The following is an 18056-nucleotide window of genomic DNA, read 5'->3' as shown; positions in this document are numbered from 1 at the left end:
ATTTTCAAAACCAGCATCAAAAGGTAGAAAAGTGGAACAAATCCAGTGCTCGATGGTCCGCAGAACTTATCTTTCCTGACTTTTCTCTAGCTTCTATTTAAACAGTAGTACGACCATCATTACTTGTTATTTCTCTCTGCCCCACATTACCTCTTCTGACTTCTTGCCCACCCTGATCATATTTTGCCAATCCATTAAATTCTGCTTCCACTAAATAGTCTTTCTCAACTGCAGAGCTTAATCATCCAGCCTTAGTACGTGCACTCCCATTTGAGCTCACAGCCCTCTCTAGATATCAGACTAAATACAGGATATTCTGTTTAATTTTAAACATATGCAGTACCTGCCCTGTGCTGAAGGCCAAGTATTTTGCCCAGTTGTCTAGGTGTCCACTAATTCTGCCAAAACTAGGCACCAAGAGGAAATGTGTGCACTGATTTGATAAGGATTGCAGTTATGTTCAGTTTTGGAAAGAAGTTGCCAGTTGCTTTGCCCTGGTAGGTTTACATTAGAGTTCTCTGGGGCCATCTGACAACTTTAAAGGGCTCCTGAGTTTATTTCAAAACTCAAAAGATTTATTCAAGCAAGAAATTTGTTCTGTCACCACCTGCCAGATACCCATGTCTTTACATAACAAAGCCATGCAAGTTGCTGAAGTGTACTTTTTTAATTTATGACAATAAAACTGAAAAAAAGAGTAAAAGCTCCACTTCTGAAATTACTCAAGTACTAAAGTAGAAGATGCTGGAGAAAATTATAATATTATAGGATTTGCTGTATGACAGACTGCAGGTATAGTCCTTGTTCATAAAGAGCCTTAAGCCTTGCAAGGATAGAGAAGTTGCCTTCAAAACTGTACAGTAACCTAATAGACACTGAAAGCAGGGGAACCCTCTGCTTTTCACTGGTTTCATCTATCTCAGATCTGTCATCTAATCTTTACCCTCGACATTCATTCTCACTTCTTGTCATTATGACTACAAACCAGTACAGCTACAGAACAGTGTTAAAATCTATTCTGTCATATGATTGGCAGTAATGTTTATATCTTCAGGGTGTCTTCTTCTACTGAAGAAGACCAAAAATAAGTACCACTGTCTAACCTGACCCATGAGAGATGAGCCATGCTGGAATTTAGTTTGGTAAACTATTACTTCCACAAGTATCAGCTGGACTCCCAATGGTGCATTAAATGTTCTCTGAATTTGCATCCAGAAGTCCAGGCAAGAGACTGATACCTGAGGTATGGGGCACCCATCCCCCTCCACACCTCTTTTCTCCCTGTAAAACTCTCATCTGCTTTGTGACACCGTAATTTGAGCCAGCACCTGTTTATTCTCCAGGATATAGATAAGCAACTCCAAATTTGAACAGTTTCCTCCAACTCTACCAGAGCCTGGGGTAAAACCCTTACCATTTCCAGTTTTGCTCTTATCACTAGACCTGGGAACCAAATAAAGTTTGTCTGTAAAAGCTGCCAGATTTTCATGCATGAATGTGGCATTTCAGCTTAGCAGGAACTTTGCTCATCTTCACAGCACTGTTTTGTGTCCTCATTCCCTTCCATCTCCAGGGTGCTGCTGAAACAGAAGGGGAAACCTCCTCCAGGACCACCAGTACAACAACCACGAGGCTTGGCCAGTCTCTTCGGGCAGAAACAGGAAACTCCAAAATTGTTCAAAGCAATGCTTGGAGCCAGAGGAAAAGATGGCCTTGCTAAGCTGCTGCAGCTGAAGAGACAACAAGATGCTGAGGTAAAGCCACAGAAAATAGAGTAGAATCTGCCAGGTGCTGAAAGATACTGGGAGGGCTTGGGTAAACAGAGTAGATGAAAATTTAGACTTACTGCAATCAACAGCAAAAACTCCCAGTAGCTGAGATATAACCACTTCCCTAATCTCTCTAAACACTGATTCTAAAATTTGGCTCAAATCTTTGCGAACCTGGACTCTATGTAGAGCAGAGAAAAAAAAAGCAAGCAAACAAAAATCCTCAAAGCCTATAAAATAGATTTTACAAAGGCCACGGGGGCATCTGATCTTTTAATTTTATGTAAACAACAGTAAATATAGAAATATCTTAACACAGTAATCTGATCCAGCTGACTCGGGCACACGGTGAACTTTCCAATTCAGTGTCAGATCTCCGTTTTTTACAAATCCTGAAGACAAAATGTAAAGCATAGCCCACACAGACAAAACTGATTAAATCTCTAATATATTGCACTTATGAGAAAACTGTTATTTTAACTGATAAAAAATAATTCCAACATTATACTATATTCTGAGAAATGTTAATGTTAATAAGAACCTGCTCAGTTCTACATATTTACCCAAAGTTGACAGAATCCTTTTCTTTATAGCTGAACTGGTTGGGTTTTTATTTAAGTTAAATAAAGAACTCACACAAATAATTACAACACTATGATTAGAGCAGAAACATTGCTCAGTTTAATGTTACTTGTGAACTTAATTGCAAATAGGTTTGGCCAAGGAACTGGGGCTGTGGGTAGTATGCCAAGATTTACATAACACTTTTTCTTTCTCCACTAGTGTAAGCACATAAAGGAAGGTAAGACCTGAGGCAGGGTTCTGTGCCCGAAAATGGGCCTGTTTCACCCCACTATATTAGTAAGAAGCAGATACTATCATTACCCACAAACTTTTCCTAGGTTTTACACTGGTATTCTAATTCTGAAATTAGATTTCTCATTTAGAAACTGATTCTCAAGCATCTAAATAGAAATTTACATATGTTGCATACCATTAATCACAGTCGTCATGCTGTGCCTTTCCATGGTATATACAAAATAGAAATACTTCCAGAATTTCTTCTGCAGTATTGGAAAACATTAAACTTCTTATTTCTAGGAAGCTAAAGCTGAAACAGAGACTAAACCTAAAGAAGAGGAGAAGACGTCTGAGAAGCCCGCAGCCTCCTCTGCACCCCCTGCTCCAAAGAAAGAGCCAAAGGCAGATGCTAAGCCTGCAGTTATGCAGAGAGGAACCAGTAAGGAGTCTCTGATCATTAGTATGTCACCATCCCCCAGAGCAGGAGAAGGAGAGATCCTTAAAGTTGAAATTAGAGAGACACAAAAGAAATAGATGATGCTTTGGGCTCTGGCCCCATCTATTGTCTTGCTGAATTCAAGCTTCTAAATTCAGGGCTGGTGTGACTTTGCTTTTGGGTACAGAAGATAAAAGTAGAGACTACTCATGAGAAAAATCTACTTCAGCTCCTCTTCTTTCCCTCCTCTCCTGGCACAATGGGTCAAATCATTTACATTCTTAACCTTGAGCCTGAAGAGAGAACTGGTGTCCTAGGAATTAAAGCTTAGATTGTATTTCAGGGCCACCTATTTCTTGTTTGATCCATGCTCTCCCTTTTCTCTTCCTCCATTTTGTTTCTGCTTCTTCTCTTCCCTCTCCTGTTTATCCTTGCATTCTTATTGCTGTTCCTGTTGCTCAATTTGCTCTTAACTGTTGCATGTACTCTTTTCTATTTTTTCCTCTGGTTTCCCACAGTTATCCTTTCCCTTGTTACTGCCCTATTGTTGCTGAGGGTCCTCATGTTTTTCTCTACCCTTCTCTCTCCTACCCTTATAATTCTAATAAGTGACCTGGGTTTGTGACCAGCATGGCTCAGAGCAGACAGCTGTGGTGCTGTGTGTTGTGATGTTTTAGCTTGGGACAGGGGACAATGTAACAAAACCATTGTCAAAAAACAAAATCACAAAATCCACAAGGGGAAAGCAGATTACAGAATTATTGCCAGCCCTCTGAAAGCATAAACATCTGCTCCAGTTATCTTTGGCAAATAAACATGGGAAAAACTTAGATAGTCCACCCCACTGGGCTGTTGATCTACACACTTGATCTTCTCAAGGGGTTGGGCACGCTCTCTGAAGAGTAAGCAGTTGATATAGCTAACAATCTGAAGAACTTTGGTATCTAAACTAGCCACTTCAAAAATAAAAGCTTTTATAAAAAGCAGTATTTACACTTTCTGGCTCTGTGGTGTGTACTTTCAACCAGTGCTCCAACTGTTCACCTACATCACAGATCTTGACCGATGGTGCAAAGTGAAACCCATGTCTTTTGGGGCTGAGCTATATCATACCTGTGACCTACAGGTTTTATGAGTGCTACAGCTGAGAGGGATACAGCTTCCTAACAATGAGCTCCCACACTGTCAACCTTCTGCATCAACTCATCACAGTGCCAGATGCAGTATTAAACAAAAGGCTGAAGATATGTTTAAATTTAATTCTCAGTTACTTTTTTCTCTTCCATGGGTTCGCATCTCCTCTCTCTCCCTATCCCCTTTCAGACCTCATTGGATGAACAGTTTTGTGAACTAAAAACATTATGGAGAGGTTGAGCCAAGAAATTGTATGGCCAAGGAATGCACCATGACAAAATTAAGCATTCAGTTTGCATGTTATATATGACTCTGCAGGCTACACATTCTGTACATCTGTACTTTAAAGCCTTTCAACTTCTCTAATCAAAGAAAAGGTTGGCAGCTCAACCAGAATCAGCTGGAAGTTTGCCTGAGTAAAAGCTGGGTGACTAAATTATGTATGTTACTTATTCCACAAATGCAGTATTTGACATGTATATGACAAAAAAGTATATGACAAAACCCCAAATCTCTTTCAAAAACAAAGTTCTGCTGCATTAGCAGTGAGACGAACATTCCACTGCTATGTGGGAACATCTTTATTTGTATATTACTTGTTATTTAATACATAAAATGACATCAAAACAGGGGGAGAAAATTTAACATTACATCATAAAGAATTACCCTTCTATTGCACATCCAGGAATGACTCAATGAAATCTCAAAATCAGAAATACTGCAGAACTGTTTCACAAATGAGGCCCTCCACGAATAATAACCATCTATGAATTGATTACAATATATAGTTTAACTTTTTTTTTTTTGAGATTTGCCAAAACATCATGTAAAAGGGAAAAAACCAAACTTCTCATATTTTAACACTTTTATATTAATGAGTAAAGCTAGCTCTCATTGCAAAAGAACTGATTCCCTTCTGCCTACACAAATGCTACCAGGTAATTTAAATATTTTCTCTGTGGGTGTATTTAAGTTCATCAGTTCCAAAGTAAGGGCTGAGGCTGCAGCAGTGAACGCTACACTGAAGTGACAGAGCATCCCACAAATTGCTACTTTGCTACAGGTCGTAACTGCCCAGGATGGTAGGAAAGCCTGACAGTTCTGTCTGCATGATTACCAAGTTACACAGCTCTCGAGTTCCTTTAGACCCAAAATCAGTGCAGAAGATTGTGGCCACACAGAAGTAACATCCCTCTGGTTTTCTCTGACATCCTACTTTTCTGTTGTTGGAGTATTTTCCCCTTCCCAAAATTCCTCCATTTTTAGGGGGTGGGTAGGGGTAAGAAGGTTCCATGAATCCAAGTTGCAACTATTTGTAGTGTTTTTTGCCAGAAGGAATGACAAGAAAGGTCAAGATGTAAGCTGTAATAAATCCTTTCAGAAACTAATTCTACCCTGTAGATTCCTGACTGGAGATTCTTGACTTGGAGAAGCCAAGTGAATTACTCTAATGCACTTAGAAGACACAATTCCCAGTTATCAAAATTGATTCAGGCTCTGTACAGCATCGAATTCTGCTGCAACACTATGTATCCAATATCTCTGTTTCCCAATAAAGTACCTCAGACTTGACTATACTTGAATGTAAAGAAACTGAAGGATGGAACGGGATGATGAATACAAAGAAACTGAAGGATGGAATAGGATGATGTATTTGAAAAGTACAAATAATCAAATCTCCATGCCTCTCCAATTAAAATGTAGACGTTGTTCTGAAAAATTTTTTTGAAAACCTGATAATAATTGTATGAAATGGCATGCATGGGAGAACTGTAATGTGGCACAGAGCATGAAACAGTGACAGCTAAAACTGTCCAGTTTCAGAATACCTTCTTGCTAAAAGCCAATATAAGATGCTTTATAAAACAAAACATACACTGCAGAGTCATAACGACTAAATGAAAAGGGATTTTTCCTCATATCTGGTGATACTTGTTATAAATCTGTGGCATAGTCACCACAGGAATCACAAAAGCAGCATTTAGCATTACACAGAAAATGCTGAAAACAAAAGCACAACAACACAGTATACTGAAATTATCATTTTAATGCATAGGGTATTGTAAATCAATTAACTTCATCAGAACTGAAATACATAGAAAAGTAAAAAAATTCTGGTTACAGGTTAGCTCTCTGCTGTACATATTTATAATATGATCAATAAATGGCGAAAAGAATCCGATGACAAAGACTGCCATACACCACTTTTATCACAAGGTGGTGCCAGTGACCTACAAGCACATTCACTTTACAAAACTGATAGTATTTTGTCATTTAGTTTTGTCATTCTCAAGCTAATAACTCAGTTTTTACACGTAAAAATACATTAAAAATAATAAAAAAAGGCAAAACAATACAGTAACTACCTTTCCCTTTGACTCACTCTGCTGCATTTTTTGATTCAGAATATTGCTTCAGTCTACCTTGGAAGTTTTCAACAGGCATTAGCTATACATCTCTAAGAGAAGTTATACCTGGAAAATGGTTCTTGCCACTATCAGGTCTGAAACACTTATTTAAATGCACTTCCACGGCAACTTAAAAGAGAATTGATAACAGAACTCAGATGCAACATTACATTTTTGGCAGACAGCTCAGAGGAACTTCAGTAGTATCCTGTAATTCTATCAATAGTACCCATCCACTTCAATTAATCTAGATAAAGCATTAATACTGCATCCAGTTATCTCTGTATGGAGCAGGTAGTTGTGAAACAGTTTACTGTTCCAAAATCATACACTCTCAATTTGCAGCAGTGTGATTTACGTTTATTATAACATCTTCCTTGATCTTAGTATTTTGTGTTGCATATTTGATATGGCACTTCATTATAATTTATATATAAAATAGTAACAGATTTGCACTACACTGATAAAAAGATGATTATAGATTTTTTACATAAATACATGAATTACATTTTTTTTAAAAAGAGTTTGGCTTAATATGAAACACAATCTCTTCCTTTGTATTCCACTATTGAAAGCATCTAGGATCCCCTTCCACCAAGGAAAATAGAATGGAGGTAACATATCCATTCATGATTGATTGATAACTGTCAATTATCTTGTATAAGACATTCTCAATACATATATCTTTCATCCATCAATGTTAATGTGAATTCAGATTTTTACAGGATTATATGTGCAAAAAAAAAAAAAAAGAAACAAACAAAACCTACACAAAGCAGGTCCAGCAACTAAAAGTCACATACACTGTGAGCTGGTAAGTCACATACATGATGACCTGGTGCAACCTTGAGTGTCCAAGTGTGCTAAATTTAGCATTAGTCCATTCTGTTCTTACATGAAATCAGTTGGATGCCTAACTCTAAACCACTTCAAATGTGAAACTGCAAAATTAACGTTCAAGACTGGCATTTCAAAGTGATAAATGTGACCTTTTACACCCACTTATGTTACACGCAGTGACAGGATCAGAAGAAATCCTCAGCAAGCAGTATGCAACTGGGGGACAAGAAAGCTTCCACTAAGCAAACAACATGATTTACAGTTAGTATAACTGATGAAGAGAAAACTCAAGTCAACAAAATGAACCAGAAATTTGTTTGCCCTAGAGAAATGCAGTATGATTATAGGATTAGGGCTTAGAGACTTGACTTTCTTATGTCTTCCTAAAGGGAGGAAAGAGGGAATATTGGCTTTTTTGTAGGTACTTTTCATTAATAGGCTCATGAAAAAGCAGCATGATTCAAAATATGACAAAAACAGATATAGGTAGTACTTTGAAGAACTGCCTTTGCCTGAAAATATACAGTCATAAATCAGATAAGAAACTTTTTAAGCAAAAAGTGGATTCCTATTTAACAAAAAGTCTTTTGAAGATCAATAGTCATGACTATTCTTTGGGGGGAAAAAAAAACAAAAGAAAACCCCTACCAAAATAAATCCAAAGTTTTCATTTTCCACTACACTCCACATTAAAACACATCGTACAGCCCTTACAGTAGCAGCCTCTAAGGTCAATAGTATTCTTTTAAGATGTTTGAGGTTTACCTTGATTCATCCTAGTTATTCCCATACTACCGTTAAGAGAAGGCATACTATTAAAGAACATATACTTTAATGACTTCTTTGGTTCATGTTCACATAGCCCTGAATCCCAGGCACTGGCCAAAGGCACTGAAGTGGCAAATGTGAAACCAGTGTGCAAGGAAGGCTTTTACGCTCTGAGGCACTTGTCTGATCATGAAACTCCCATGACAAAATTTTGTTATAGACACAGAAGCCTGAAATATTCCAGATTTGTTCAAGCATGTTTTGGTGGGGATATACCCTCTTTTCTATTTCAGATTGGTTTTATGATCACTGAGAAACAGCAGTACTCAGTGCTGACTCCACACAAAAGTAACTGAACACTCCCACTGGCCATATTTATCAAACAGGCAGCTCTTCCACTTTCAGCCATTCTCCCTCTTCTCTCTGCATAGTCAACCTCTTTTTTCCACTCTTACTTTTCAAAATAAAATGCATCCATGTAAGCACTATCTCTCAAATCAACAGCAAATATTAACACCATTATAATTTTGGCCCCTAAAAGGCACACTTGGCAAAGTGATTTCTAGCTAACAGACATTACCATACAGAGGCGTGTGTACATGTACACAGAAGTATCTTGAGAACCAAAGTCTGTAGATACAGCAAGCAAAGCAAGCATAAAGTCTCAGGTCCTCTGCTCAGCCCATTCACTTTGAAGCAGGATTGTTAGGAGGTTGCAGTTTGTAGGTGCTGAAGTAGTTCACCACTTGCTGAGGGACTTCTGCCAGGACACACTGTGCCAGTGCTTCTTTTGGAGACTTATAAAAAAAGAACATCAAGTTTCAGTTTCCACCAACTGTTAACAGAGATGCTAAGACAAGTAATAAGCACCTCCTCAGCCAATTTAAAGTCTGACATAATACAAAGGACTCTACACAGTGCCCTTGTGTGACAGATCAAAGCTTCTCTGACATCTTTACCTCCTCACTCCTGTTACCAGAAATCAGATGGCTTGTTTCACCAAAGTAACAAGAGCTGAGTGCACAAAAGGCTGCCATGCCTGAAGGTATCTTTTTTTCATATGAAATATACAGTGCAGACATGAGATTCCAGCCATGTAAATACATACTTCCAGTATCTGATTAAGATGACCCTTCAGGGACTTGTCTAAATCTGCAATTTTTCACCAAGTTTCATCCACAGTAACTGTATTTTTTATCAAGCAGTTCTTCTGGAGATACTGTTTTTACTGTAAGATTTAAGTGTATGGGGGAAAAAACCCCCTTTTTCTAGAAAACGAAAGCATTTGAATATATAATTTTATACTGAATATGGACACTAGTTAATCTTAACCCAAGTGCATTATTTGGTAAGCATATTCTATATTGATTTTGCTCTCCTTCTTCGTTCAGTTTGCCTTGAGTTGCTCTGAGATTAAACAATGAATGTGTATCAAAAGTAAAAACAAAAACACAAAGGCAAAATAAGATTTAAGGAGTATTAACAGGGTTAGTATTAAGACACAAAACAAAATTAGAACATATTACTATGGAAATAAAATTATTGATCTTCCCTATCCTGAGGAAATTTTGGTGTTTTTTATTTTAATCAACAGTTTCAAACCATATGACATTTTAAAGTAGTCCTCAGTTAGCCTTCACATATTTTAATGACTTTTACAGAAATTAAAAAATGTCAGGAGCCCGTTCTTTCATCACCTTTTTTTTTTTTCATATTTGCTTCAACGAAAATGAAAAGCATCATCACTACCGATTATGACCTCCCTGATTCAGTCTTGAATTTTAACACTGCACTAAAATGTGAGACTAAGACACATTCACAAATGGGCATCCACTAGAAAAAAAAAATTACCATAAGAACAAAACTACAGTAAGTTCTTTCTCCCAAATTAAAAACACATCCATTTGTTTAATCAAGTCTGAGAGAGGTCATTTGCCTGCAACAACTAGTAAGAAATGCACTGCTGGGACCAGAAGCAGAGTCTTTTTAAAGACAAACCAGCTCACCTAATGGAAATTCTACAGATGCTGAAGTCTTCTGTTCTTTGTTTGTTTTTCTTTTTTACCATTTGATAAAGATTTATTTCAGAGTTCATCTTCGAGACACTACAAAAGCTTAGGACTATATGTAGGATATCCTAGCAAACTTACATACCTCTATAATATTTATTAAGTATAACATTAAGATTACTTACATTTTGGAACTTCCTGAATGGCACAAACTGAACAATGTCTCTGACAGCTGGTTCTCCTGATGAGGACCTAAGAACTCCATCGTCACCATCAAGAAACTCCATAGCATCAAAGTCTGCTCCTCCAACACCGACAATGATAATGGACATGGGTAATTTTGAAGCATTAACTATGGCAGTTCGAGTTTGATCAAGGTCTGTTATCACACCATCCGTTATGATCAGAAGTATGAAGTATTGCTGTCAATCAATAACAATGTGTTATGGTAAAGAAATAGCAAACATCTAGGCAAGTACACTTAGAAAAATGCACATACAGACTACATACTGTTGTTACTTCAAGCACGTTCAATGAGCTCACTGAATTTTACAATCAAGCATCTAAGTTGTAGTCAGGTTTCATCTGTACTGTCTGAAGAAATTTTTAGGGACAACATAATCAATCTTTTAAAAGAAGTCATTTTTAAAAAGAAGTCATCCTTAAACAGTCACCTCCCAAAAACCCAATGGTATCACCCTTCTCCTCTTCAAAATCCCCACACAAACCAACAGTTAACCTCTTTTCCAATTATTTTTCCTGAGATAGAAGGCAGTTTATTGAGGTTTTGGACAGATAACGCCTGTAAAACTTGTTTCCTCTCTGGTGTATCAATACCTTTATGAAACGCTATCCTTGACTTCATTATAGCATCCTGAAAATACTAAATCACACCTTTTTGTGCTGAAAAAACATCATGGCCATTTTCAAATTCTTTCAATCACATTTTCTAGCTGCTTTATGAAGTTTACTACCAAGGCATCTGTCTGAGACTGAAATGGTTAATGGTTTAAACACTGTCATGATCACCCAAAGACACTTGTCCACTGTAGAAAACTGCAAATAAACAGCTGCTCATCTACAGAAGCCCACTCCTCCCTGAACATGCTTACTGATTTGGACAGGGAAAGGACCTAAAGCTTTATAGTGCAGACAGTTAATTATCTGTGTTGGTACATAGGTGTCAGGAGCTATATCATCCATTTCTTTACCGCCTTAGTTAATTCTCTCTCTCAGCTATCTGATGTGAAACAAGATCTAGCTGATTTTTCTCAGCTGAGATTAAATCACTCTTTTGTGTGTAAAGGCTTAAATTAGACTTTAACACCTGTATAGTACTGCAAGAACTTTGAACAGAAGATACCATAAAGATATTGTGTATTTTTAAGTTGATATTTCAATTCTGAAGAGTTAATTTAGTTAATTTATGAGAGGGCTATTGTGTACAATCTGAAAAAAACCAGTAGCTTTCATCTTGTTTTAAGGGTAACAAACACTAATTCACAAGGCAAATGACCAGCTGTTGAAACAAGATTAAAGGAGAAAAATAGAAGGGAAATAAAAAAGTAAGAAAAAATACACATGGTATGATAAAGAACTTACAGATGCTGTTTGCTGTTGTGTAGCTGCAGCAGCAAATCTTGCCACATGATTTATAATTGGAGAAAAATTTGTTGGTCCATATAACTTCACTTGAGGAAGACAAGCCCGATATGCATCAACAATGCCTTGGATCCCTAGAGAACAGAAATGGATCATATTATTTTTTTCATATTAAAATTGGGATATTTTGAAGCATTCAATCTACCTAAAGCTGTATAAATTACTTAACTGAAGAGATAACACAAAGATTTAAAACTAACCATGATGAAAAAAATAAGTGATTCATGAACAATGGAGACTTTCTGCTTAACCAATGATTAAGGACCATATATAACATGAATGGCTTTACGTGAACAGAAAGGCCAAATACTGTACACTGAACTGAATTACAACAGTTCTCTTTGCCTGGCAGCTTGTGGTAGTTAGTAGTGTGACCAGAGACACCACACTGAACAGGCATTAGCAGCATCACACTCAAACCAGAACACTCCACACCAGCAGTGAAATACAGTAGCTTGACAACACGAGAGAACTGTTCCCAGCCCTGTGCCCCAGCTGCTTGAAACACTTCTTTCACAAATCATTACAGAAGACAGATGCAATGCTATTTCTCATAACTAGGAAATTGGTCATATAATTGTTTCCTGCCACATGATTAAACTAATTATGTAATTAGAACTGCATGCTTCTGTTCACTTTTCAAGAGTTTTTATCCCTTCACCTCAGCCATTTCATTCTCTAGGTCTGATGTTACTTTCTCAGACTTACCACTACAGAATGGGTTCGAAGGATTAAAATTGATTGGGAACTCATGAGACACCTGTCAATACACAAAAGACATAGTCAGGACTGTATATACAGTCTCCTCCTGAAGTAAGTTCTTTCAGCTGTCTTAGGTAGTGCATTTACATATTCCATTACCTGAAAGGAAGGAGGAATTTGTGCACCAAACCCAAAGGCTGGAAACATCTTATCTCTAAAAAAGCAATTTTAAAGAAAATTAAGTCAGTGCCTTCCTTTAAAAGCTGCCATAGTTCAGTAAGTTTCACTAACAGTGTTACTTTTCATCACTAAAAATGCTTTTTATTAAGAGGCAAAATTAAAAATGGAAGTTCCCCCTTCTAATTGTTGCTAGGACCAAAACTAGTCTTTAGCACCAAATTAGCAAGAATGAAATAATTTATTTAAATCAATCCTGCTCTTTACATCACAGACAAAAAGCCTTGCTTGTCTGCTGTAAACACAAGTTTATGCCTGTGATTATATGACTGTGCAGTGATCATTATTTTTAGCTCTATATTTTAGCTCAACAGTTTCATTCCAATATATCTGCAGGCACCTTCAACACTGGTTTAATAAACTACCATAAAAATCTATACATACCTAAAAAAAAAAAGAAAAGAAAAAAAAGACCTAAATAAAAACTTAACACTTACGCATCATAATCCTGAATGACCATTCCTACAGACCAAATGGCTGTTAGGTATTCATTAACTCCATTAGGGCTGAGGTAATGTAGAGAGTCCGGAGAGCGAGGGTCTCCATTGGAGCCTGTAAAATCTATCCCCACCTGTCAAATGCAATATTTAAGTCTGATTGCTGTTAGAGCTAAAATTATTTTTCATGCCTCTGGCAAAGCCAAAGTGAAAATCATGGAACAGTTGAAAACAGTACGTAGGAGGACATCTACAAATCTAACAGGCACAACACTTAGAGTCAGTTTTCCTGAATATTAACACTCTTAAAACAATGCCACTACAAGACCAGCAAAAGCTCTGCATCTCTTCAGAAGGGCTGAAACAACTTTCATCTGAATCACAGAATCATAGAATGGGTTGGGTTGGAAGGGACTAAAAAGATCATCTAGTTCCAATCTGCCTGCCATGGGCAGGAACAGCTTTCACTAGACCAGGTTGCTCAGACCTCCATTCAACTTGCCCTTGAACACTTCCAGGGATGGGGCATTTAGAACTTCTCTGGGCAACCTGTCAGGTTTTCACTGTGTTTACTTTCAGTTACTATTCACGACAGCTCTTCAAAAGCTGGTAAATTAATTTCATTCTGTATCTTGCTACATACATCTTTCCTCTCAGAAGTACTACTAGTCAGGCACCACAGAAGCCTAAAGTTCTCTCTCTGACTTCAATGGGTCTTCTCTGCTTTGGTGATGAGGCTTATTACTAGGGTAAAGACATCTTACTGTTATTCGTGCTACATTTGGTTCACAAATTACGTAAATTAAGGGTCCTAACCCATATGATGACCTCTTTATGTTGCTTTCAAAGAACTGTAAATTTTTCCTTGGTCTTCATCCACACAGTTTAGCTAGTTCCTAACAAACATAACTACAGGTACTTTGTGCCATATGTAAAGAAAACATTTCTCTCTAAACCCAGTAGATGCACTCTGGTAAAATACAGACATCAAATGAAGAGCACAAGCAATCAATTCTGTACTTCAGTCTGTACCAAAACCCAAAAGCTACTTCATATAAATGACTTAACTTACTGTGAAATTCAGCTGACACCCCCCCATGATGTAATCAAGGAATGTGCATTCTACGATGATCTAAAAATAGAAGAGAGAAATTTTGGGTTTTCAATGGGAAAAAAACAGCAAGTATTATTGCAACAATTTCTGAGGTTCTAGATTTGTTATCTTTACCATGAAAAGCACTAGTTTTGCTCTATAGCTATCCTACCCATCTGCTGCAATGAGGATATCAGCAGCACGTGCCAGCATTCACTCAGTGCATCAGAATCAAGCCTTTTACAAAATTACAGGCAGACAACAAAGCTGCTCCAAAAAGACTATCATTTATAGAACAACATATGACAGAGTTACACAATTTTAATTCACCATAAAACAGTGAGTTGGGAAATGCAAAGGTTAAGGAATGACCGTACAAACTGGCAAGTGATCTTCACCATAGAAATGGCATCTTCAAGAGAAAGTGTGTGATATGGAAAATATGTGATTCAGTTGTCAGTTTGTCTCCTTATATCAATCAGTCCCTCAAATACTTACTGTGTCTGGAACTGACAGACATTTTAAAGTTTCTTACAGTTTGAATGTGAAGAGATATTAGATGAGAGTTGTTATGCTTTAAAAAACAGAGTCATACCAGAATATATTACTGACCTCACAATGCTTAACGCTCACAATGCCAGAGTTTTTATAGTTTTTTTTCTTCTGTCTTTTCTTTTCATTGATGCATTCAAATTCAACCTGTATGAATGCAAATAAATACAACAAAGGCGTTATAATATCATTTATGCCACAAATTTAATAATCCTTTATTCTAGGACTGGTACTTTGGGCTTGTATTAAAAATGCAGTTCATTTTACAATCAAGTAAAATTAAACCCAGCCTGCCCAATATCAGCAAGAGAAAAAAAAAATCATTATCAGTACAGATATCCTCTCTTACCCAAAAGGTTAGTAATATGCTTATTTGGACAAAGAAATTCTGTACTATTTTCTCTCTGAGGATTCTGCTAACAATTTTCCACTTGATAAAGACATGGCAAATCAAGCAAAGCATCACTGTTTCCAGCAGCTGTGACAGTAACATATGAAATAAAAATTATATGTTTAAGTTTTCCAAAATCACTTGTCAAGGCTTCATCAACTAAACCAATACCTTAACAATAGACAGCTAGCCAGGTTAAGCAGCTCCTGCCACCATCAAATCATGATGGCACAACGCAGTGTGTCTGGTTCATGAGTCCGAAGCAGTATTCTAGACATGGCTTCTGGCTCACTGACAGGAACAGGTTCTGCTGCTTGGCTTAAGTTAATTTTTTACGAGGAGAATTTGCAACTGGTTTCAAGTGAAAAAAATGCACTAACAAGGTCAAGACTCGAGAAGTCTACATGCCTCTGCTTACCCTTTTTTAGACATTTCACCACCAGCATCACTTCTATGTGATGGAAATTGTCTTTCAGGGACTTGCTTTTGTACTATGTCATTTGGTGAGGTACTCACTAGTAACAGGTACACAGCAGCATTGAGAATCCTTCAATTACATTTTATAATCCTCCAACCAGAGCTTGCTAACAGGATGCTTGGGGAAAAGATACACCTTACAGGAAAAGGAAAAAAACTCCACACCAAAACCAGCAATTCTCCAGATAATTAAAAGCTTCTCATCCCTTTCAGGCATACAAGATCAGTTTTTTCAGCAACTGAGGATACAGTCACATCTATGCTTGCCTCAAGTAAACTTGAAGAAAGTTGTGCCAAATCTCCCATAGGTGCAACTGATGTCAGACTTCTGGGAGTAAACAAAGATCACACTTGGGGTATATAAAGTCAGTTCTAATGTGCATTAGAAATATTTTACAGACAACAAATTAATCAGATCACACAGGATTAGAGTAGGTATGGCCAGTTCTTATCAAAACAACTTTCTTAAGTCATTGCCAAAAACGGCACAGGCACAGATTATAACTTAAAATATCTCCTGTTTAAATTCAAAAGAGATTGCACCTATTATGGTATTAGGGGTGCAAGAAAAAAATCAATATTTGTATTCTTAAGGAGTCTTTACACAACACACTTCACACTGCACAGGAACTCACTATCACAGCTTGAAAACAAGTACATGCTTTTGTGTTAAGGTAGTTATGCTAACTTTTGTCTTCTGCATGTAAACCCTGCCTATTAAAAGGTTTGCAAATTGTTATAGTCTGTAGGATCAGGAAAAGCAATATTACTTTAAAGAAGAGCCACCTAGACTAACGCATTCAGTTGCAGTGGCATAAATACTGATTTTTTTCATAATCATCAATGTATGCATGATAACTGATAAGTGCCACACTTTTAAAACAATTTTCAGTAAAACCTGAAAATAACAGTATAAGCTTCGGTCTTTTAACAGTAGTTAAATTTGTGCTGCATTCTGTCTTTTGACAATCTAATTTTTTTTAATTTCTGTGTTTTTATGATTAGTGAAATTTGTATTGATGGTTGGGTATTTAGCCGTGTAATACAAAAACCTGTAACCAAGATATTAATCCTAGGAAAACTGATGTATAATGTAAATGATGATTTGGCCTCAACTACAATAGCAGTAGTAGCCTAACACAACTTCAACACCTGCAAGTCAGATGACATAAGTTTTGCTCCAAAATAACTAAAACATCTTATCAAGAACACACAGGCAGCTTAGACCGTGTAAGACTTACAGGTGAGGACCGAGATGCTTCCTTTAGTTTTGACATTGTCGTTTGAAAACTTCCTATGAGATCATGAGACCCATCATTATCATAGTCATAGCACTCAACCTAGAATGAAGCAATATGTTAGTAACAGATATGGCCCTACACAGCCAATAAACACTGCAAGGGCAAACCTGAACATTCAAAACATTCTTATATTTCTTATATCACTGAGTTTTTCCTCGCATTGAAGTCTAAGAACTGCACAGAGCTGCATTTAAAAAGCACAGGTTAAGACTGAGTAAAAGCCAATACACTCAGTTTCAGATTTAATCTTCCACTCAAGTGAAAGACAGACGAGAAAACTACGTAGCGTCGTATGAGCAAGTAACATCAATTATATTGAACTATGCTTTGAGAGTGATGGGGTGTTGGGAAGAGTAGAAAAACAACATAGGGTTTTTTTTTTTACACTTATCATGCATCTGAGCATCCAGCTAAAAAATTAGTAAATCAGTTCTTTAGCAATCATGAGAGTTTTAGTAACACTTTTATACTACTTTATTAATCCACAAAATAACCCAGAATTTATAAGCATATGAAGGTTCAGCCCTAAATCTAGAAACAATATTTGCTTTTTTTTTTTTTTTAAGATTAGCAAATTTAAACAGTGGATCTGTTAAAACTATGATCCCCATTTCATGTATCTTAATATCAACTAAAAATGTCTTTTCCTGTGTTAAGAGTTTAATGCTAAGCTTTACTATTCAATCAATGTATCTTTTAACAGCCCAATCTACCAAAGAAAGCAGAAGAAATGAAAAGTAGACTTTTTTCCTCTTAAAGAATGTGATCCAACTGCATTTCTATATAAAAAGCTTGTTATTTATCTATAAAAGCACATGCTAATTCCACCCACTTCTGACATTTTATTTCAGTTCAGCAACACAGACATGCTAGTTAGTCACAGAAAAAGTACTAAAATAATTGAATAACGATGATAAATGGTAACAATAATAAATCAAGAGTCAAAGTAGGAATCCCACATTATTTGGAATCTAAACAAGCTTCAAGAAAAATTATCAGAGTATGTACAGCTTAAACCAAACAGTTATTTTCATGTCCA

At 36.8% G+C, this 18056-nt stretch overlaps 2 protein-coding genes across 4 annotated transcripts in view; one reads left to right on the top strand and one right to left on the bottom strand.

The window, feature by feature from the left end:
* The window catches only part of CNGB3 (cyclic nucleotide gated channel beta 3), a 34391-nt gene extending 30932 nt beyond the window's left edge, over positions 1 to 3459 (top strand). Inside the window, exons 15-16 of the mRNA XM_027659123.1 lie at positions 1574 to 1754; positions 2871 to 3459. Of these exons, the coding sequence (XP_027514924.1) occupies positions 1574 to 1754; positions 2871 to 3104 (415 nt within the window). The 3' untranslated portion in view covers positions 3105 to 3459. The remainder of the gene's footprint in view (positions 1 to 1573; positions 1755 to 2870) is intronic.
* Positions 3460 to 6169: 2710 nt separating this feature from the next.
* The window catches only part of CPNE3 (copine 3), a 47469-nt gene continuing 35582 nt past the window's right edge, over positions 6170 to 18056 (bottom strand). For all 3 annotated transcript variants that reach the window (XM_027659118.1, XM_027659116.1, XM_027659117.1), the window contains 9 exons: positions 16958 to 17056; positions 14909 to 14995; positions 14276 to 14335; positions 13204 to 13337; positions 12689 to 12743; positions 12536 to 12587; positions 11768 to 11901; positions 10351 to 10587; positions 6170 to 8953 (listed from right to left, as the gene is read on the bottom strand). In XM_027659118.1, coding sequence (XP_027514919.1) covers positions 8843 to 8953; positions 10351 to 10587; positions 11768 to 11901; positions 12536 to 12587; positions 12689 to 12743; positions 13204 to 13337; positions 14276 to 14335; positions 14909 to 14995; positions 16958 to 17056 — 969 coding nt within the window. In that variant the 3' untranslated portion in view covers positions 6170 to 8842. The remainder of the gene's footprint in view (positions 8954 to 10350; positions 10588 to 11767; positions 11902 to 12535; positions 12588 to 12688; positions 12744 to 13203; positions 13338 to 14275; positions 14336 to 14908; positions 14996 to 16957; positions 17057 to 18056) is intronic.

This window comes from Corapipo altera, unplaced genomic scaffold, assembly GCF_003945725.1.
Source record: "Corapipo altera isolate COAL_440 unplaced genomic scaffold, ASM394572v1 52, whole genome shotgun sequence".
Taxonomy (NCBI): domain Eukaryota; kingdom Metazoa; phylum Chordata; class Aves; order Passeriformes; family Pipridae; genus Corapipo; species Corapipo altera.
The sequence above is the reverse complement of the archived record's forward strand: the minus strand, read 5'-3'. Positions and strand labels throughout refer to the sequence as shown.